This window comes from Macaca nemestrina, chromosome 3 (genome assembly GCF_043159975.1).
Source record: "Macaca nemestrina isolate mMacNem1 chromosome 3, mMacNem.hap1, whole genome shotgun sequence".
In the NCBI taxonomy this organism is placed as follows: domain Eukaryota; kingdom Metazoa; phylum Chordata; class Mammalia; order Primates; family Cercopithecidae; genus Macaca; species Macaca nemestrina.
The window spans coordinates 21,364,537-21,387,494 of NC_092127.1; the positions used below are offsets into that span (position 1 = coordinate 21,364,537).

Consider the following 22,958-nt stretch of genomic DNA (forward strand, 5'->3'; position numbering starts at 1 on the left):
AGTCTGGGTGACAGAGAAAGAGCCTGTCTCAAAAAAAAAAAAAAAAGCCTCTGAAGTTGAAGCTGAATTGCCCGGGTTCTAATCACACTGACCAGTTACTAGGCTATGTGACCTTGACGACGTTTTTAAATTTCCTTTGGCATTTACTTCTTCATCTGCAAAACAGAGATAATATTACCTTCCTCATAACGTGGTGGTAGAGATTAAATTAGTTAATATATTTAAGCCACATAGAATAGTGCTTGGAACTTGGTCATTGTTTGCTGTTATTACTTTTGCTTTTTTACATACCAAATCTTCTTACCATGCGTAGTAGACTGTGACTTTCCTAGCCTTTGTTTCTTCAGTGTACTCATTGAATGCTGATCAGCTAAATAAGATTTCTTTTCGAAGTCTGTTTTCTAAACATGCTAGTAAACCCATGGCCTCACAAGTAATATTTGAAAAAATTCTATGGTGAACTCAGCCTATAATGAGTGTAATATTACTGGACATTACATATATTGAGCCAAAACATTTTTTTCTAGCAAACTATATGTCAAGATGATAGTGGTAGATGGACATGTGATATTGTCAAACTCCCCAAAATATTTGAAGATATTTATTCTGAGCCAAATATGAGTGACCATGGCCTGTGACACATCCCTCAGGAGATCCTGAGAACATGTGCCGAAGGCTGCAGCTTGGTTTTATACGTTTTAGGGAGATGTGAGACATCAATCAAATACATTTAACATATACATTCATTTGGTCCAGAAAGGCAGGACAACTCAAAGTTGGGGAGGGAGGCTTCCAGGTTATAGGTAGATTTAAAAATTTTCTGATTGGGAATTGGTCGAAATAGTTATCAACAGAAAGGGATGTCTGGATTATAATAAAAGGTTGTGGAGACAAAAGTTTTACCATGCACACAAAGCCTCCAGGTAGCAGGCTTCAGAGAGAATAGATTGTAAATGTTTCTTATCAGACTTAAGGTCTGTGTTGGTGTTAATGCTGGAGGGCATAGGGAGGTATGTCGAACCCCCACTTCCCATTGTGGCTTAAACCAGTCTTTCAGTTGAAATTTTAGAGTACCCTGGCCTAGGATGAAGTCTATTCAGATGATTGGGGGGGCTTATAATTTTATTTTTGGTTTACCAATATGGATGGAAACATAGTCTTTTCAAAGCACTATTTCCATTTGTTTTAAGGTTTAATAATGGTGATGTGGAAAAAAGAGCTGGAAGTGTGTGCAGTTTTCTGGAGAAGATAGAGACAAAAAGCCATCCCCACACTGAATGTCATAGTTATGTCTTTGGAATAGATGAAGTACTTAAAAAAGTTATAAAAATGGAGAAGACACAAAAAAGGTGGTAAGTATTAATGTTTACTTGAACAAATTGGCCCCTGAGGACTTAAAATATTTACAAGACACTGTCAGAAATGTTTAGAGACCTGAGCCACAAAGGGGTTCTTGTTATTGTTATTGGTTCTTGTTTTTGCAAATAGAGTAAATTTGGGTGGGAGGATGGGAGGAAGGGAATCCCTCTTATACGTGTAGATAGATTTCATTTAGGAATCAGGAGAGGTGGGACTACGGCCTGTAAGCCTAAGAATCAACTGGGCCTCCTAGGAGGCCCTCAGCCTACTTAACCATAACCTGTATTCATGCCCCAGGGTACAACCTGGAGGTTTCCTGGTCTGTAGAACACTTACTCACTATTGGTGGGAGTGTAAATTAGTTCAGCCATTGTGGAAGATAGTGTGGTGGTTCCTCAAAGACCAAAAGACATAAATACTATTCAACTCAGCAATCCCATTGCTGGGTGTCTACCCAAAGGAATATAAATCATTCTGTTGTAAAGATGCATGCATGCATATGTTCATTGCAGCACCATTCACAATAGCAAAGACATGGAATCAACCTAGATGCCCATCAGTGATAGACTGGATAAGGAAAATGTGGTACACATACACCACGGAATACTATGCAGCCATAAAAAGAATGAGATTATGTCCTTTACAGGGACATCGATAGAGCTGGAGGCCATTAGTCTTAGCAAACTAATGCAGGAACAGAAAACCAAATACTGCATGTTCTCACTTATGAGTAGGAAGTAAATGATGAGAACACATGGACACATAGAGGGGAACAACACACACTAGGGCCTATCAGAGGGTGGAGGGTAGGAGGAAGAGGGAGAGAGAGGATCAGGAGAAATACCTAATAAGCACTAGGCTTAATACCTGGGTTATGAAATAATCTGTACAACAAACTCTCATGACCTAAGTTTACCTATATAACAAATCTGCACATGTACCATTGAACTTAAAATAAAACTTAAAAATAAAAGAATGGCCTATAGAATGAATTGCCATACCAGTTGTATGCGTGGGGTAGAGCTTCACTGCTGTGATTTTCTTTTTCCTTTCTCCCCAAGGTCTGATTAATTCTGACAGTTCTATGGTCAAAATATTTCTTCTCTCCTTGCCATTCTCTCCATCCTCACTTACTGGCTCTGCCTTGGTTCAGGTCCTTGCTGTTTGTTATTTGGGATTCTTTGGAGTCTTTCTCATGTGTAATTTCTTGTTCCAGGTTCACCTCTTCCAATGTTATTGACGTACAGGTGCTGGTCCGATTGTTCTGTTTTGGGATTCTATAATGTGTGTTGCTTTTCTGGCCAGAAACCTCTGTGGCCAATGGCACCTTTGCTGCATATAGCCAGGCATGCTAGCTGCAGAGGGGTGGGCAGCTCCAGGCACTGGCACAGGCACCAGCTTCCTGTGAGGCTGGGGCTGGACCAGGCATACTGCAAGCAGCTTCCACGGCTGGCACTGAGGAGCATGGTGGTGCCCAGAGATGCCAGGAACTGCAGAGCCTCAAAGAAGTTATCACAGCCCTGGCTTGGAGAGCTCCTAGGTCTGGGCTCCTTGAAGGGCTACAGCTCTTCTCTCCTACTTGTCACCCATAACATGGCAAGCAAGGGGCGTGTTTCAGCCCTGTTTGTGTTATAGCTCTTTTAGCCCTGCCATTCAGTGGGTCCCAAGTTCTTGTCCTGCATCCAGAAAGAATGAGGTACACAGACAAGTGGAGGGTGAGCAAGGTGAAGAAGAGCTTTATTGGGAGATGGGACAGCTCAGAGGACACCTGCAGTGGGTAGCTTCTCTCTGCAGGTGAGATGTCCCAATGAGTGTTGAGCTCTTAGCGGAGAAGAGACCCTGGAGTGGGTTGCTCCTCTCAGCAGCCAGGTAATCCCGTCAAGTGCTCAACTCTCTGTGGAGAGGAGACCCTGGAGTGGGTCGCTCCTCTTTGCAGCTGGTTGTCCTGTTGAGTCTTCAGCTCTTAGCAGAGAGGAGGCCATGGAGTGGGCAGCTCCCCTCCACAGCTGGTTATTCTGCTGTCTGCTCAGCTCTCAGCAGAGAGGAGACCCTGGCGTGAGTAGCTCCTCTCTGCAGCTGGTTGTCTGTTGAGTCCTCAAGTCTGGCTGAGTCTGCGGTTTATATGGGATTCAGAGGGGAAGAAGTGTGTGCCAATTGGTCCATGGGTGGCCATGGGCAGGCCTGGAGAAAGCACCGTAAGTTCCCACATCGGTCCACAGGATTGGCAGCCCAGCCCCCAGGTTTCAGGCCTTCCCCAGCTTGAAGGTGGGACTTCACCAGGGACCCACTCCTTTCTGCTCAGAGCTTGTCTGCCTCCTGCTGCTGTTCATGGCACCCAGGCTGTTTGTGCCAGAGAGCTGCCTGCAGACCAGCGCTGAGCTGCTCTTAGCCCCTGCCTTGGCCTCCCTCCCATGCTCACTGGCACTCAATGTCTGGAAAGGGCCGAGCCAACAGGGGGCTGGCATGTCAGCACTGTCCTGAGCGTGCACATACCTGGCTAGGTTGCGACAGCACCTGGGCTCACCCTCAACTTTGCTCTGAGATTGGAGTGGGTGCCAGGAGCAGGGAGAGGCCTGGCAGCAGGAGCAGACGCTTCTGAGCCTGTGCAGTAGGGGCTGGGAGCAGAGAGAGGCCAGGTAGTGGGAGCAGGCGCTTCCAAACCTGCAGGGCCAAGGGGGCCTTCCTGGGCCCCCGAGAGTGCAGAGATGCCTGGGTCCACAGTTGCAGCTTGGGTGGCTGCAGCTACACCAGGGAGGGTGGGGCTTCTGCCCACTCCTGGCACCCAAGTGCACAGGGAGGCCCAGGTCTGCAGCCATGGGTTGGGTGGCTGCAGCTATGCCCATAAGGGCAGGGCTCCTGCCTGTTCCTGGCCCCCAAGAGCACAGGGATGCCTGGGTCTGCAGCTGCAGCTGCAGCTGCAGCTTGGGTGGCTACAGCTGTGCCTGGGGAATGCGTCTCCCACCCTGTCAACTTGGAAGTGGGCAGGACTTCCACCTATTCCCAGATCCTGCTGGCTCCATGGAGGACACAGCCCTGGCCTCGCCTCCCACACTGAAGCCAGTGTCATGGCAGTGGCCGCCCCAGATTGGCCACTGCTGCCATCAGTTCTAACGTGCACATTTAGTTAGATTGTCCTACATACAAAGTTCTTCCTTCCGAATTACTTGTTAGAGTTGTTAAAGGGTAGGCACTCACACAAATTGCTCTCCACCATCTGAATCTATGTACTACACACTGCACCTACCTGGAGGGCCTTCCTTTCTGTTGGCTCATAAATCTGCTCATTTCCCCACATCTTTTGTTTTAAATCTGTCTTCTCTCTGAAGTTTATAATGATTCCCTCAGATAGATCTATTACCCTTTGTCTTTTGTTGTCATTCCACTTTGAATCATTAAAGCATTTGGATCAATTATAACACTGCATTGCAGTTGTTTCCATATCTCTATTTTCTTTAGATTGGGAGTTCCCTTAAAAGAACTGCATATTTTTCTTTGAGTCGCCTAATAATAGCATATTGCCTGGCATGTAGTAATAGTGCTTCATAAACTCTTTTGAAAGACTAATTAAACCTTCCCTCAACATTTGTCTTAGTCCATAACAAATTACCATAGACTAAGTGGCTTCTAAACAGAAATTTATTTCTCACAGTTCTGGAGGTTAGGAAGTCCAAGATCAAGGTGTTGACAGAGCTGCTTCCTGGTTCAGAGAGAGCTGTGTTCTCTGTGTCCTTACATGGTGGAAGGGGCGAGGGATCTCTCTGGAGGCAATTTTATAAGGTCACCAATCCCTTTGATGAAGACTTTGTCTTCATTACTTCATCACCTCCCAAAGACTCCACCTTCTGATATCACACATAGAGTTTAGGATTTCAGCATATGAATTTTTTTTGAGGGGGACACAAACTTTCAGTCTGTAACAATATTGAAACAACTTTCATTGCCTTTCTCATTCAGACATTTCCTAAAGACTAGGGCAAGCTCTCTATTGATTTCACCACTGCTTTGATCTTTTTTCTGCTTGTTGGACATAGGAGAAGGGAAAAGTACCTGGGAGAGAGATGTTGAAGCTCCAGGTCTTCTCGGTGACTGATTCTCTTCAGTCAGTCTTTTTTCAGGACTAGAAACTACATTTCAAGTTGGATGTGTAGTGAACGACATTGGCCATGAAAATAGAGAGTATTTAATGGTATAATCAATTTTTCTCTTAGGCCTAGTCAGGAAGGGTCTCTGTTGTCAGTACGAATATTTAAAATACCCTTTTCTGTCTGGAACCCTCTTCATTAGACCAGAGTTTGTGGGATCAGAGGATGTGCCAACTCATTCTAGACTGTGCCACGCACCCCACCCCCTTTGCTTTTCCACTTTGCTCTGGCCACTGCTCAAGAGATTCAGGAGCAGAAATTTTCCTGAGAAGAACTGGGTATCTGTTACGGCGTGAAGGAGGAGAAATTTTGCAGAGAAAAGGAAGAAAATACAGGGGATTTTGCTGATGATGGGCTCTGACTGCTAGATGAAATGGTGGAAATATACATGAGGAAGGGGAGACCAAGTCAGGATTGATGGAGCTACTGTCAATGTCGGATGACCAAGTGAAATCTGTGGGGCCTTAGGCTTCTTGCTGTAACTGAATATGAGTTTTCATTACTTAAAAGTTTATTTTTTTTAAATAATAGCATTAAAAAAAACCCAAAGAGGGCTGAAAAACTGGAAAGAAAACTAATGTATAGAGCTGAATATATTAATTTCCTGGAGAATCTGAAGATTCTGGAAATCTCTGAGGACCACACGTATGCTGATGTCAAAGCCCTGCACACTGAGATTACCAGGGACAAAGGCTCAGTACGTCAGAGAATTATTAATATAATACTTTACAGTTGTGACATTTTATCATAGTGATTGTTTAATATCTTTGAACACTGAAATGACTTTTGTAATGCCTTTGAAATATGATTATCTCTGTGTATTATTTTGTCTGTTTTGCAATGATTATCCCAATTTAATGTGCCGAAGTTCTATAGGTGACTCTTCCTTGCTCAGTGTGAATGTCAGCCTCTTATTTTATTTCACTCTATTATCCTGGATTAGTTTATAGCCTGATTCTAGAATTCAATTCGATGTATTTTAATACTGGTCATGTTTGGGTTTATATGACACAATATATTTTAAATAATATCAACTGAAAGTTTCAATTTCAGAGACCTTCTATATAACATTCAAAACATTTTATTAAACAGATACTGAAATATCCAAGGATAGTATGGCATTTAAACATTTTTTATTATGTAAGTAATTTATGTCCATTGGAGAAGTACTTGAAAATAGAAAATAAAAATAATGTCACAGCTCAGAGAGACTCACTGTTCTATCAGATATTTTTTTTCTATTGCCTGTAGTCACAAGCATGTCCACACTCACATAGACATTCTGTGTATTTATTTGTTAATAAGATAGGCCATGTTATAAACAAATTAGTCTGTAATCTCCTTTCCTCTGTTACCTATTTGTTTCTTGCCGACAATAGAGCTACGTTATTATTTTAATAGCTTCATAGTGTATATTTATGTGGATGACTATAGTTTATGTAACCAGTTGTCTTACTCTAGGCTGCATAGGCTATTTTTTATTATTTTTTCTTGTTCTTGTAATACGTTTTTACCTTTGACATCTTTGCCAACTGCTGGATTTCCTCCTGAGGATACATTCTTAGAAGTGAGGCTGTGAGGGTATGGACATTTTAAAGGGGTTGGATATGACTTCTGAGTGGTTCACAGTGAGAAGTAAGAATTCTCTGAGCGTCTAGAGCAGAGATCTTGCTCTGCCTTCTTGGAGAAGTCTCTCTCTCTTTGCTCGAAAATCTGAAGGTTCCAGTAGAGAACTAGTCTCTCTCTCAGGCAGCAGCAGATCGGTTACTCATCTGTCCTGGGCGTTTGATCTGCTGCTCCAATAGCATCTTCGCCTTTGGTTTATAAGTGCCTCTTCTCTGAGATAGTCTGTTCACAAAAATGGGCAGATTGTTTCTGTAGTCATAAAACATGTAGGTTCAGGGTCGAAGGGAAGCCTCACTGTGTGCAAGATGTAAGTGATTGGTTCATGAAAATGTCCTTTGATTCTGATTGAGCTTGAAATTAAATAAAATACATGATCAATTGTTTTACACTTCTCTCTTGTTTTAGACTTTGGATAGGGTATTAAAACGAGTGCGATTAACAAGAAACGGCAAAGAACTGAAGGCTTTAGCACAAAGGGGGATTGGATATCATCACAGCGGCATGTATTTTAAAGAAAAAGAGTTTGTTGAGATACTCTTTGTAAAAGGGCTTATTAGGGTAGGTACATTTCTTTGCGTTAAAAAAATAAAGTTGTGCATATATGATGCTGGATAACCAGTAAAAGGTAAAAAATTATACCAGTTGTTTTTCTCATTTAACCAGTGTCTTTTTATTACAACTCGCTGGACTGTTCTGCTTCTCCATCTATCCCATTTATTAGAGGTGTTTAAAAATTATTTATACACTGAAAAATAATATTTATAATGAAGTAGTATAGCTGTGGTATCACCTCATGTGATCCACCTGCCTTGGCCTCCCAAAGTGCTGAGATTACAGGTGTAAGCCACCACACCTGGCCAGAACACATCTTTTTTTTAATGGTACTCATTATGGTTAAATTCTAAAGTTTAGCGATTTGAGCCTTTCCTTTTTATTGATGAACTTTTAAAGATGAGCAAATAATGGGTTGAATTTGGATGGGTTTATAAATATCAATTAGAAAGTCTTTTTGCTTACTCTTCATCATTAAATAATTGAAATAATTATGACACAGGTTAATATTAATGTATTTGACAGGAAGAGAGAGCAGCTATATGCACCTAGCACTAAATAGGTGATTGGGCACATAACGGATATTAAGAAAGTAAATAAAGAAAATGTCACTTTATTATGCTTCAATTAATTAGATCAGTTATCTGTTTGGATAAAACCTCTATAAACAAACATGAGAATGAGAGAAGGTGGTTGTCCAGAATATACATTATTACCCCATCTTAAGGAAAATTTGTATGCTAGTTCTTCATTCATTCATGCATTTATTGGACACATGTTTATTGTGCATCTGCTGTGTGTCCAATACTCTTCGAGGTGTTGAGGGTACAGCAGTGGCTGAGAGAGATCAATGCCCATGTCCTCATGATACTTAAGGTCTTGGAGGGACAAGTAAACGTGGTTATTTTAGAAATGGTGGTGCAGGAAGTCTTTTTGTACATTTATATAGAGATCAGAAAAAGCCTGCAAATGGAAATTTGGAGAAAATGATTTTAGGGCGAGCAAATGGCAACAGTTAGGATGCTGAAGTAGCAGTGTTCTTTGAATACTCAGGCAGCTGCAAGAACAGTGGGGCTAGTATGTTAGTTTTAATGATATGTGGTTTATTAAAGCTCTAAGAGTTGTTCAGTGACTGGAGGGGAAAATAGACCTTGTCTCCTTATAGAGATGCTATATTGTGTATGAACTCTTCTTTTTTTTTTTTCCTAGGTAGTGACAGCTACTGGAACACTTGCCTCAGGGATCCACATGCCATGCAAATCTGTTGTGTTTGCTCAAGACTCAGTCTATCTGGATGCTTTAAATTACAGACAGGTAACTCTCTGACTCTTTAACTCCCACTGCTGAAGGCTGAGTGTGAAATAATGAACCATGTGGCACTCGCATCTGGTAACAGGCTACAGCTTGTGTCCTTCCTTTTACTTCCTATGTGGCATAACATTTTTGAGTTGAGTGGCCTGAGATCTTGTTGCTTCATGTTGTGTGGTTTATCTGTTTCACTATTTTCTCACAGCGTTTATTGGCTTAATAATCTTAATGTAGTTTAGTTTTTAGTGTAGTTTTTATATTTCTTGAGAAATATACAGCTGTTCTGATTCTTGATCCTTTATAGTGCTCCTTTATTTTATTTTTCTGGGAGTATGTAAAATGGTCTGAAATTCTTTGCATTATCTGTTTCCTTTAATTTGCCTTTCTCTGTGTATGGCACTTGGTATTATCAATTCCTGGGTCTTTTGGGAATCCTGTCATTTAAATTAGGTAGGTTTTGACTTCCTTACTTCAAGTTTAAGTATTGAGTATTTGGGAGCCATTGACTATCTGTTTTCCAAATTCCAAAACTTTAATACCATTCACCTTCTTGGGGGTCTATGCTTTTTTTTAAAAAAAATGTTTTCATTATCATTTTAGTGGAGTTTCTGGAGTGAGAAATGTTACTTGGAGGTCTCTAGATAACTTTTTAAAAATCAAGGATAAAAATATATCTGTCTTATAAGGCGAGGGAGGAAAGAGAGATAAAGAAAAACAAGTTTGAGAGTGAGAAAAATAAAAATAAAAGAGAAGGGCTGTATAACAGAGATTTAGACACAAAGAGAAAGATGTTATACCTGAGCATCTTCTCATTTCCTTATGTGACATCCTATATGTGGTATATATTGCAAGTCAAAGGGGAGAAAAATTGCTTCCTCTCTACACACTGCTAAAAAAGAAAAAAAAAACCTGACAATAGTTTTTTCCTAGTCTCGAAATATGAAAGATAAATTATAAAATATAAATTTCTTCATTTTGGTTATTCTTGAAATTTTCCTCTTTTCTTATTCAAATGTAGATCATGTGAACTCTCCTAGACTGGAATGTGAAGATTGTGATTTTACCGAGAAAAGGAGTTTATCTCCATTTCATGACGTTTTAGGATGTTGCTGTTTCACCCTTAAAAGCCATATTTTCCTTTTCTCAAGTATAGCTATGGACCATTTCACCTTTTCCCATGTGCTGTTAGGAAAAACAGAAAGTCACTGAGCTGGAATTTTTCAGTCTTTCTCCTTTTCATGTAGTGAGCAAAGTTTCTCTTAAGGGACTTTTGTTTCCTTCAGAATTATGGTCTCCTTTTATCTCTTCCTTGCCAAAATCACTTGTTTGGAAGAAATCCAACATCATTTATTTACTATGGACCATAATGAAAGTGGAACTACTTTGTTATCCTGCCCTAATGACTTAGCATTATCTCCTAGGACAGAATAAAATATATTTTCTCTGTGAATGGATTTTGTTTGTTTCTCAAGGGTCAGGTGGCAGGCCTTTCTGGGAATTACACCTTGCACTTAAACCCCTCAACAACCGCCTAATCATCCCAAATGTCAGGTTGCCCCTGTTTAGAGAAATGCACTTAAATCAGAAATGCATTTCCATGTTATTTACAATTTGTCTAGAAGGATGTGTTGTATGATGAGAACCAGAAAATGTTAGTTCTACTGCTTGCACTTTTGTACCAAAAGTATTTCATACATTTCAGTTTAGTCATGATCTTACAGCTACAGCCTTAGTTTAGCTGTCATTTTTTTGACTTCACCTCAGTATTTTGACACATCTTCCAACTAGAAGTAAGCATTTACTATGTTTTAAACTTAAAAGTTTTAAAAAAGAAAATCTACCTGTGGATTTACATTTCTCACTCAACAGTTAAGTTATTATTTAGAAATATAAATAGAAAATTCAGTCTCCAAAGCTGGTTTCCCAGGAACTGACTTCAGTGACTTTGTCCAGCTGTATCAAAATCTTGTTCTTTCTCTAGATCTATTTGAATAGGAGGCATGAAGCTATGCATCTTCCTTCCTTCTAGCTCTTTTTTGATAGAGGAATCTAGTCTCATGGGAGTGTGATTTTTCCTAGCACAGTGGGTAATACAGACCCCTGAACTATGTATTTTGTATTAGGTCTTTAAAGCAAATAATATGCTTTACTGTGTTAATTGAAAAAAAAATGATGTGGACTTTCTGCTAACATGCCGTTTTCTCCTTTTGGTCTTTCCATTTTCTGTCGTTTAAAGTATACTCATTTATACATTCCTTCAAATGGCATTTATTATGAGTCAAATACATGTCATGACCTGCTCCTAGGTGTCTTCCTCATGTTACTCAATCTTCATAGGACTTTATTGCCTGTAAAATAAAGAGAATACTTGTTAGCTTCACCTTCCTGACTTTTCTTCAACAATCAAGGAGAGCAGATTACACAAGGCTGTGAGCAGCAGGAAGCTGTGATTATTAGAATCACTGGGAGCAGCCACTGAGAAAGCTGCCTACTATAGTTTGCTGCCTGGGTCCTAATGAGTCACTTCTCTCCCATAAGCAAAAACACATTCACTGCCTCCCAGGGTCTCCAGAAGTCTCCTTATTGGCATAAGCCTGGGATTTCTCTAGTCATCAGAATGCCCTTATTGCTTTCACAGTCTCTTGGTATCCTTTCCTGGGCCTCTTCACCACCATGTCAGCGTTACCTTGATTCTGCCTACATTCAAACCAGCCTGTTGCCCTGCCCCTCCCCTGGTGGCCTGGCTCAAGTCTTGCCTCAGATACCTATGTGCTAGATCTTCACAGTGCTTCTGAAGGAGTGTGTATAAGGATTAACATAGGGGAGCTGGTCCTAGATTCCCTAGGCTTAAATCTGACCTTACTCTTTACTAGCTGTTCAACCACGGACACGTTAGTTAATTTCTCAGGTGTCAGTTTCTCAATCTGTATGATGGTGACAATGATTATATTTCAGAAGGTTATTATGAGGACTATCTGAAAAATGTACACCACTCAGAACTGTGCCCGGCACATAGTAAGTGCTCGATGAATGCCAGCTGTTATTAATAGGGCCCTTTGCATCCTGATCACCATGTGATTTTTAAAAATATATATATTTATTTCTTGTTTTTTCCTAGTGAGAACCTTCTGGCACAAATTGTTTTAGTAACTGACCTCTCATTTCTGCTATGCCTTATTCATCAGGACCTTTGCTCTCCTTCTTCCTCTTAGAGACTTTCCCTTCTTTCCCCTGATTGAAATCATAGCCCCTTTACAAGTATCTGATTGAACTGTCCTCATGTGTTTTCTTTGAAGTCTTGTTTGATTACTCCAGCTTTGGGGAAATGTGATTGCGCTTGTTCTCTCACTGTTCTTGTTATGTACTCTTGTAAATTCCATTAAGGAATTTGTATCTCAAATAACAATTAGCATAGGAATGACAAGAGATGCTGAAGGTATTTGTGGCACTGATGATTTCTTCTGTACAATGTGCATCCATCTATGCTAGGCTGTCATTTTCAGTTGTGGTGGTATAATGGAAACCATGATCATGGAAAATCTGCCGACATGAGGTGATTATTGCCAAACAGATGTGAGACTTCAGGTGAGATACCTGAACTGCTGGATCTTCCTTCACTATCTCCAGAATGGCTGTGATAATCACTACCCCACAGCCTCTGTAAGGATTAAGTGAAATAGGAAAGAGACACATTGAAGGTCCTTAATAAACATTTCCTTCTTCATTTACTGTGCATACTTTTTCACTCCGGAATCATCTTTAATGCTTTTCTCTCTCCTTTGCTTTTGATGCTTAATCTATTACAAAAGTCATCCAATTACTCTTCTGCAGTGGTGCCCTCAGATTTCTGTCTCACGATTTCTGTAGCCAGCATCCTCCTTCCTTCATTCTTTACCCAGGGCTATTATAAGAGTGTTAACAAAAGGACATGAGATCTGCAGAGGCAAAACAGAGTTTTATTTTCTGTAAAAAACAATCTGGAGATTGGAGAAACTCAGCCTTTACTGTATGTGAAAGTGGGCTCTTCAAAGAACAAAGGGAGGGTCTGGCTTAAATAAGGAAAGTTCTCAGCCTTATTTTCAGTCACATCCTTTGTTTGCAAATGAAGGATTCAAACTTCTTCCGTTCTGATTGGTTGGAATAGTTGAGCCCTGACTGAATGGTTTCCAAGCTCCGAACCAGAAGTTTCCATCAGATGTTTCAAAGAGCTAGGAGTGGAGATTTTCAACCACAGTTTATCTTAGCACCACCAACAGCAGCTGGTTTGGCTTGATTGTAGGAAGGGTCCTTTGACACCTTTACCTGTTTCTGAGAACACAGCGTGCATGACCACTCCCTCACCCTGCTGTGGCTACCTAGTTCTGTTTTGACTTTGAGCACCTCAGCCACAGGAATCCATTCTGTCTGTTGGCCAGGGAACTACTTTAACAGTCCTCTGGGTTATCATTTGCCCATATTCTATTCTGTGCCGCAGATGATAGCATCGTTTTTCTCCATGTCATTTTCTGGCAAGGGAACATTTGATGGCTAATTCTACTCTGGGATCAAATATAGAAATGTTGGCAATATTCAAGCCCTTTATCAACAAAATCCCTTTTGCTCTCTATCTAAAATATGTATATTCTTATGCTCATGAACATTTGTCCTGATCAATCTAATCTTCTTACTGTTTCTAACCATCGTTCTAATCTCTGTCTTCTTGCTCTCTTCTCTGGTGTCATTTTTTTGCATGGGTTGTCTACCATGTAATCTTCAGGAATCTCATTTTTAGGATTCCCAGAGGCAGGCTCACGTGGTCCTTGGGGACATGACTTTGATAAAAAAAAAAAAATCAGGGATTAGTTGAATCTGCTACTTCTCAGTTGTTGGATTGTGGCTAAGTTACTTAAGTTCTCTGTGCTCAGTTTTCTCATCTTTGTTCTTCTTCTTCTTCTTCTTTTTCAAAATCACATTAGAAGTCCTTCTTTATCTTTAAATGGGATTGACAATACTCTCTACCTCACTGGATTATTATGACGACTGCCTAAAACTAATTTATACAAAGGGCCTAGCACATATTAAGCACTGAATAAATGGCTGTTATTTCTTCTGCAATTAGTTGGTCCTTGACATACCTCTTCCACAAAGCCTTTCAAAATGTTGTCTCTTTCAATAAGTTTACTTGGTTTGTATCTCAAGAGGCTTAGGCACACTTTTAAAATTTCATTACTTTTAACTCTATTTGTTAAAAGAGTTAGAGAAAATGGCTTAAATAGGGAACAGTTGCTGTTGGTGGTGCCAAGTGTGGTTGGAATTCCCCACTTCCAGCTGTTTGAAAGAAACATCCAGCAGACTCTTCTGGTTTGGAGCTTGAAACCACCCAGTCAGGACTCAACTATTTCAACCAAGCAGAACTGAAGAAGTTTGAATCCTTCATTTGCAAAAAGGGGTCTGATTGAAAACAAGGCTGAAAACTTTCCCTATTTAAGCCACTCTCTAGTTCTATTCCTCTCTCTCTCTCTCTCCCTCTCCGTCCCTCCCTCTCCGTCCCTCCCTCCCTCCCTCTCTCCCTCCCTCTCTCCCTCTCTCTCTCCTTCTCTTTGTCTGTGTGTGGTGAGAAAGAGTTGGGGGTTTATGGACTCTAAGCTCCTTGAGAGCAGGTTCCATTTGTAAGTTTCTTTTACATATCATCTTACAATCCCTAGTACAGTTGTCTGCATGATAGGGAATATCTGTTAACGACGCTGCCTCTGAATATGAGGAAAAACGCAAACTGCTTTTTCTATTATCTCACTTTCTAATAATCACTACAATCAACACAGAAGACTTCTGTGACCAGATGTGTGGGGATTTGTGCTCACCACCAAGTGAGCAGTCAGTTCTGCAGCTCAATTCAATTCCGCATTACTGACCTGAAGATAGCATCAGATTCCACACATCGAGGGCTCAGTCCCCAAGACTGCCTCCTCTTCAGACACCAGTCACAAGTCCGGTCCTCTGCAACTTATGACCAACTGGCTTCAAGTTGGGGTTTCCATGACCCCCTCTTTGGGTGCAGTTAACTTGCTGGAGTGGCTCATGGAACTCAAACACTTTTGTTTATCAGTTCATTATGAAGGATGTTATAAAGCAAACAGAAGAAGAGCTGTGAGGGCAAGGTATGGGTCAAGGGGCATGGAACTCCCATGCCATCTCAGGCACACCACCCTCCCGGAACCTCCATATATTCAGCTGTCTGGAAGCTCTTTGAGACAGTCCCTTTAGGTTTTTATGGAAACTTCATTATACGGGCCTGATGAATTAAACCATTAGCCACTGGTGATCAACTTAACCTTCAGCCCTTCTCCCTTCCCCGGAAATTGCGAGGAGGGGCTGAAAGTCCCATTCCTCTAATCATGCCTTCGTCTTTCTGGTGACCAGTCGCCATCCTGAAGCTGCCTAGAGACTGCCAGCCATCAGCCAACTTATTCACATACAAAGATATTAGAGAGTCCGAGGATTTTAGGAGTCATATGCCAGCAACTGGGGCCGAAGACCAAATATATATCACAATGCCTCATTATCTCTTTGGCCTAGCCACACTATAATTTTTAAGTGCCATGTTAACATAGATTAGTTTCAGGACCAAATGCACAATTTAACACAACCCCGGATAACAAGTGTAAAGTCATAGATCTTTGGACTTCATAGGAAATTATTTGGGGAGGTTTTACATTGTGATTCTTTGCTGCTTCCAGATGTCTGGCCGTGCTGGAAGAAGAGGTCAAGACCTGCTTGGAAATGTATATTTCTTTGATATCCCATTGCCCAAAATAAAAAGACTCCTTGCATCCGGTGTTCCTGAGCTGAGAGAACAGTTCCCTCTCAGCATAACCCTGGTCTTGCGACTCATGCTGCTGGCTTCCAAGGGAGATGATCCAGAGGATGCCAAGGCAAAGGTACCGTGCTGGACACTGCCTGAATTCAGTCTTCATTACTGTCCTGGCTCTAGTCAGGTCTACTGCTCTTTTAGAAGTCTGTCTTGAGAAAGAAAATAAACTTTCTTTTTGTTTGTTTGTGTTTGTTTTTGGAGATAGGGTCTCGCTGTGTCACCTAGGCTGGAGTGCAGTAGTGCAATCATGGTTTACTGCAGCCTTGATCACCTAGGCTCAAGCGATCTTCCCATGTCAGCATCCCGAGTAGCTGGGACTACAGGTGTACATCACCATGCCCAGCTAATTTTTATTTTATTTTATTTTTGTAGAGGTGAGGGCTCACTGTTGCCCAGACTGGTCTCAAACTCCTGGGCTCAAGCAGTCCACCTACTGTGTTAGTCAGGGTTCTCTAGAATGACAGAACTAATAGGATAGATATATGTATACAGAAGAGTTTATTAAGTATTAACTCACGTGATCATAAGGACCCGTAATAGGCCATCTGCAAACTGAGGAACAAGGAAGCCATTCTGAGTCCCAAAACAAAAGAACTTGGAGTCTGATGTTCAAGGGCAGAAAGTATCCAGTACAGGAGAAAGATGTAGGCTGGGAGGCTAAGTCAGTCTAGCCTTTTCACGTTTTTCTGCCTGCTTTATATTCTGGCCTTGCTGTCAGCTGATTAGGTGGTGACCACCCACATTAAGGGTGTGTCTGCCTTTCCCAGCCCACTGACTCAAATGTTAATCTCCTTTGGCAACACCCTCAAAGACACACCTAGGATCAATGCTTTGAATCCTTCAATCTAATCAAGTTGACACGCAGCGTTAATCATCACACCTGCCTTGGCCTCCCAAAATGTTGAGATTACAGGTGTGAGCCAGCGTGCCCAGCCAAGAAACTTTTTATCTGAGGAATGTGAGTGCCCTTTAATTATCAGGCCCAGAGAGGCATTGGAATGTGACAGGGTGTGACAGCAGTCGTGTCTCACTCCCCTGTTGAGCTAAATAATTACCTCTTGAGGCCACTTGCTGTGTGGGCTCTAGGCTAACTGACATGAAGTAGCCATAAAACACCATACATTGGACACCGTACCTCATTCCCTGTAGTTCAACAATGTATAGCCAATCACAAATCAATGTTATTTCTGTAAAACTATGAGAACTCCTGTCAAAAAACTTTGTATCAGCCCACTTCTTGTCCCCTTTTGCGTTTAAAAAAATCTTGTAGCAAAAGCTGAGCAGAATACTCCTTAGGACAGCTTGGAAGTGTGTCTGTCCCAAACAGCTGTCCTCAACCTTGGCCCAAATGGACTCTCTATATTAATTTTGCCTCAGTATTTTTTAGGTCAACAGTAGCAATAGCTCTTCAGTTTCATCACTCTTTTAATGCGTTGTATTTTCTTCATTATTATATGTTTCTTCAGGACAGAACAAAATAATTAATTTTGTTTCACCACCAAAGACCTTAAGGCACTAAGAATTACCAGGGTTTTTTAATATGTGAAAAGCAATGTGGTATAGTGGTTGAATTTGGCTATAGACTCATAAATACATCCCTGGTTTAATTATTTACTGACTATTTAACTTTAATAAGGCAATTACATTTTCCTAAACCTCAGAACTGTCAGCCATAAAATGGCAATAACAACCACTATAGATTGTAGTTAAATTAAATGAACTAATTAATGCAAGTCAAGGACTTCTTAGCATCATATTCGATTAGTAGTAAACACATAAATGCTAGCTATTATCGTTCATAGTCTCAGGTCTTATGATTTTAGTTTTAGGGTTTTTTTTTTGTTTTGTTTTAGTATTCATTAAAGAGAAGAATGGGAAAAGCACTTGCTAACTTTTTCATTCTCTTTATATATTGTTTTTTACTTTTTCCTTCATAAAGGAGATCAAGTATAAGTGAAAACTGATAATATAACTTGTTTTTGACTGTCTATATATTTTTTGTGGAAAAATAGATTTGCTTCTACCTTAAATTCTGTTATGTTGTCAGCATTTGCCACTTAATTAATTAGATCAATAAGAAATTTCTGCATTAAAGAATTAACAGAAGAATGATAATTGAAATGAAAGATTGAATTTGTTCTCAAATGTATCACTCAATTACAGATAAGAATGAGGAAAACAGTATTGCTATATTAAAAATAAAAACTATATTTTAAATATAAAATTGACTCTTTATAAAAGTTTATTTGGAACCATAGAAAAGCTGAAAGAGGAAAACTCACCAATACCTAGTTCCACTACTCACTTGATCTTAGCCAAAAGGCCAAGAAGCGATAGTTCCACTACTCAAAGGAAACTGCTTTATTATTTTGATATATTTGTTCCAGTCTTTTCTACCTAAATGTGGGTAAGTGTTTGCTTTTTAAAGCAGGAGGATGCAGTTATGTTGAATTAGATACCAGAATTTGGTAAATTTGCCTGAGGTTTTCAATCAGAACAATTTTGGGGGGGATATAACCCCATGTTGAGTAATATATAATTCACATTAAAATTTAGATTTAATAAAATGTCATTGTAAGGTTGCCAAGTTTTCCATATTGTTATATATTCATTATCATGGCCGGTTACATCAGATTCCATTTGCCAAGACAAAGAGTCTCCCCAGAACCCTGTAGTGAGTCAGGTGTGTGCCTATTGATAGTCACAGAAGACAGTGACACCCAGTTCTATGTAAAAGTGGCCCCTTTCTTGAGCTCTTAATTTGGATTAATCTCCCAGGAAGAGAGAGTAGTACACTTTCAAGGTTTTTGTTGTTGTTTTTTATATAATAATGTTTATGAGGGTGACCTATTTTCTGGGCTCCTGCATATTCAAGGAGATTTTTGTTTCTTTTGTAGTAAGGACAATTTAACCAGGCGTAAATTTATTGGATTTGAGCCATTAGTCTTCAAAATTGCTGATGCTTCATTTTCTTTGGCATCTACTGTTGTAGAGATATAATCTGTGGCCCTACTGATTGCTTTTTTTTTTTTTTTGTAGGTCACTTGACTTTTTCTGCCCATGTATATGGATCCTTTTCTTTATTCTTATATGTTACTTTTTTAGGAGAAGTTTCTATAGTTTTTTTTAATTGATAGTGTTTATCATATTCAGAACCTTTTCAATTTATCGCATTCAAGTTGTTTTTGAAGTCATAAGTATATTAAATTAGATTTTTAATTTGGTTTCTATTTTAATTGCTTTGGTTTCTTTATTAGAAAAAGTTTCACTGGCTGGGTATGGTGGCATGTACCTATAGTCCCAGCTATTTGGGAGGCTGAGGCAGGAGGATCACTTGAGTCCAGGAATTTGAGGTTGCAGTGGGCTGTGACCTACTGCACTTCAGCCTGTGATGGGAGGGAATGTTGCAAAGGTCTCTGAAATGCCTATGAGGCCTTTTCCAATTTCTTGGCTATCAGCATTTTCCTTCCTTTTAGTTATACAAACATATGCAGGCTGCTTGAATTCCTGCCCAGAAAGTAGGCTTTTCTTTTCTGCCACATGGCTAGGCTGCACATTTTTCAGATTTACACTCTACTTCCCTTTCAAATACAAGTTCTAGTTTCGGGTCATTTCTTTGCTAACACATATGTGCACAGGTTGATAGAAGCAGCCAGGCTACATCTTGAACACTTTACTACTTAGAAATTCCTTTCTGCCACATACCCTAAATCATCTTTCTTTCTTTCTTTTTTTTTTTTTTTTTTGAGACGATGTCTCGCTCTGTCACCCAGGGTGGAGTGTGCAGTGGCGTAATCTCGGCTCACTGCAAGCTCCGTCTCTCAGGTTCACACCATTCTCCTGGCTCAGCCGCCGGAGTAGCTGGGACTACAGGTGCCCACCACCATGCCCGGCTATTTTTTTTTTTTTTTGTATTTTTAGTAGAGACGGTGTTTCACCATGTTAACCAAGATGGTCTTGATCTCCTGACCTCGTGATCTGCCTGCCTTGGCCTCCCACGGTGCTGGGATTACAGGCATGAGCCACTGTGCCCAGCCAAATGATCTCTTTCAAGTTCAAATTTCTACAGATCCCTAGAGCAGGAGCACAGTACAGCTAACCTCTTTGCTAATGCTTAACGAAAGTGACCTTTGCTCCAGTTCCCAATAAGTTCTTCATCTCCATCTGAGACCTTGTTAGCCTGGACTTCATTGTCCATACTACTATTAGCATTTTGATCACAACAGTTTAACAAGTCTTTAGGATGTTCCAAACTTTCCCTCATCTTCCTGTCTTCTTCTGAGCCCTCCACAAAATTCTAACTTCTGTCCACTACCCAGTTCCAAAACCGCTTTCACATTTTCCTATATCTTTCTGAATTAGTATCAACTTTCTGTATTAGTTCATTCTCACACTGCTATACAGAGACACTTGAGACTGGGTAGTTCATAAAGAAAAGACATTTTATTGGCTCATGGTTCTGCAGGCTGTACAGGAAGCATAAGCAGCTTCTGCTTCTGGGTAGGCCTCAGGAAACTTTCAATCATGGCAGAAGGTGAAGGGGAAGTATCCATGTGTTACACGGCTGGAGCAGGAGGAAGACAGACAGAAGGAAGCTACTATACACTTAAACAACCAGATCTCATGATAACTCACTCACTATCACGAGAACAGCACCAAAGGGGAAATTCACCTCCATGATCCAATCACTTGCCATAAGGCCCCACCTCCCACATTGGGGATTACAATTTGACATGAAATTTGGGTGATGGCACGGATCCAAATATTTCCATTCTGTTGACTGAAATCTACCTAGTTCCATCAGGTTTGATGGGCTAACTCAAGACTAGAGCAATGTAATTACTCAATTTGCCTTCTAGGCCTAAGAGAGCTAAACTTGTAAGCCAGATTGGCTTTCATACTTTATTTGTTCAGGCCACTATGAATCACCACTGTTTCAGAGATTTAGCAGATTATTTGCCATTCTGTGTTATGTATAACAGTTCTGCTTTATGTGATGTATTTAATTCAAGGAAGCATGCACCATGTGAAGACACAGTCAAAGAGATAATGTGAAATCAAGTGAAATTTACTTTCACATGAGATCTGGTAACATTATCTATATAGTATGTATGTGTACTATTTATTACATATCAGTATTTACAAATGCTGTTTAAAACTAGATAAATTAAAGTACTCTTCTTTTATAGGTGTTGTCAGTGCTAAAGCATTCATTGCTGTCTTTTAAGAGACCAAGAGCCATGAAGACTTTGAAACTTTATTTTTTGTTTTCTTTGCAGCTCCTGATCAAAGAGGTATGATCACGCTTTGGCTTTTTTGTTCTCTATAACTATGTACATTTCTCTCTATGCTAAACCAACTGAACTTTCTATAAGCTGCATTCAATGATAATGTTACTTATCATTTATTAATAAATGAAGTCAGGTAATATTTGGCAATCACTCACCCTGGTATTTGATGGTATTTGAGTACATGGTAAGTTAAATCAATGTTTTTTTCCTTATTTTTAGGACTATTTAAATAAAAATGGTAATCCAAAAAAATTTGCAGGACTTGCATCATATTTGCATGGTCATGAACCTTCAAATCTTGTTTTTGTAAATTTTCTCAAGAGAGGCCTTTTCCATAATCTCTGTAAGCCAGCCTGGAAAGGTAAGCTTGGGTTTTATACCTGTAGTCCAAAAATGGCAACATATTTATTGAAAAGCCAAAACCTCAGATACGTTTTTCTCTTCTTCCTCCTTCTTCTCTTTTTTTTGAAGCAAATAAATAGTATATGTTCAGATTTACATATGCCAAAAAATTAGACACTAAAAGTCAACTTATATTTATTCTAATAGAGTATTTGGGGGCTACTTATGTATTACTTAACTGATAAAGAATATTTGCAGAAGAGAATACTGAGACACATAGAAAGAGAATAAGTTTCTGATGGTCATATGATTCTAGTATGCTTCAGAGCCCAGTTAATTAAACCTAGCCACCTCTTAATGCCTTTGGTATGGTGCTCATGTGTTATGGGGAATGGAGAGTAGGTCAAGATGACCAGAACCTAGAACTAGTGTTTAGAAGTGTTGGTAGGTAAGTTTGGGAGCTTCGTTTTGACAGGATTTGAAACACCCTAAGTGGCAGGCCAAGGAACCTGGATTTTTCAGTTAGCCAATGAGATAACCTCAAAGATTTTTGAGTAAGTGTGGGACATGCTTATATTCATGCTTTGGAAAGACTGATCACTCTCAAGATGGCCTGAAGAAAGGAGAGTGCAAGTCAGGAAACTAGTTAGTAAACATTCTGGGTTGGGAACTAGGGCTGGTATAGCAAGGATGAAAAACAAGGCACAGAATGTAAAAGCTCCTGTCTTAACCAAAAAATTAAATGTGTACATAGTGTGGCAAATATGTTCAGTTTCTGAGGTATATATTTACTAGAAAATTTTGCCTTCAACGAAAGGAAATGTACTATAAAAACAAATTTGAGCACAAAATACATGGAATCAACTTTATTCTTATTTACAATAATGCTCTTTATTTAAATAGGTGCACAACAGTTTTCCCAAGATGTGATGGAAAAGCTCGTGTTAGTATTGGCAAATTTATTTGCAAGAAAATATATTCCAGCAAAATTCCAAAATGCTGATTTAAGTTTTCCTCAGTCAAAGGTAAAGTTTTGTTATACTTATAATGATGTAAGAATGATAGTTATTAAATGTATGCTACTGGAAAGCATTCAGTACTGATAGGGTTAAATTTTATATAAGCTACTCCGTTTGTTTTAATAGTGTTGTCTTCTCATAATTAGAGTTCTATTTAATTTTTAGTTCAAACATCTTCCCCTGCTAATCTAACAAACAATTCTTATCCCTAAAGTGTTTTCATTTTATTGGAGCAAATTATGTAATTCAGTAGCAACAGAGATTACATACACAAGTAGTCGTTTAAATAGAATGACAGCCCTACTGCTGAACCTATAGTTCCCTTGGGATTGTTTACAGCTAGGGATGGGAGTGCAGGGAAGGAATTACATCATGAGCTCTAATGTCCTCTTCAGACAATATTGAGGCAGTCACCTAAGAAAGAATCCCCTAACTTAAGGGTTGAGAGACTGAAAGAAAAATTATTTTC

The 22,958-nt window shown here is 39.8% G+C and overlaps 1 protein-coding gene across 11 annotated transcripts in view; it reads left to right on the top strand.

The window, feature by feature from the left end:
- The window catches only part of LOC105466702 (DExD/H-box 60 like), a 213,565-nt gene that overhangs the window by 129,368 nt on the left and 61,239 nt on the right, over positions 1 to 22,958 (top strand). For 9 of the 11 annotated variants that reach the window (XR_011620831.1, XM_071092841.1, XM_011715803.2 and 6 more), the window contains 8 exons: positions 1,191 to 1,352; positions 6,033 to 6,198; positions 7,533 to 7,685; positions 8,889 to 8,993; positions 15,704 to 15,904; positions 21,027 to 21,131; positions 21,348 to 21,489; positions 22,374 to 22,495. Coding sequence is in view for 10 of the 11 variants with exons in the window: in XM_071092841.1 (XP_070948942.1) it covers positions 1,191 to 1,352; positions 6,033 to 6,198; positions 7,533 to 7,685; positions 8,889 to 8,993; positions 15,704 to 15,904; positions 21,027 to 21,131; positions 21,348 to 21,489; positions 22,374 to 22,495 (1,156 nt within the window). In the remaining variant the exon portion in view is untranslated. The other 2 variants (XM_071092843.1, XM_071092844.1) reach the window with 2 other exon arrangements.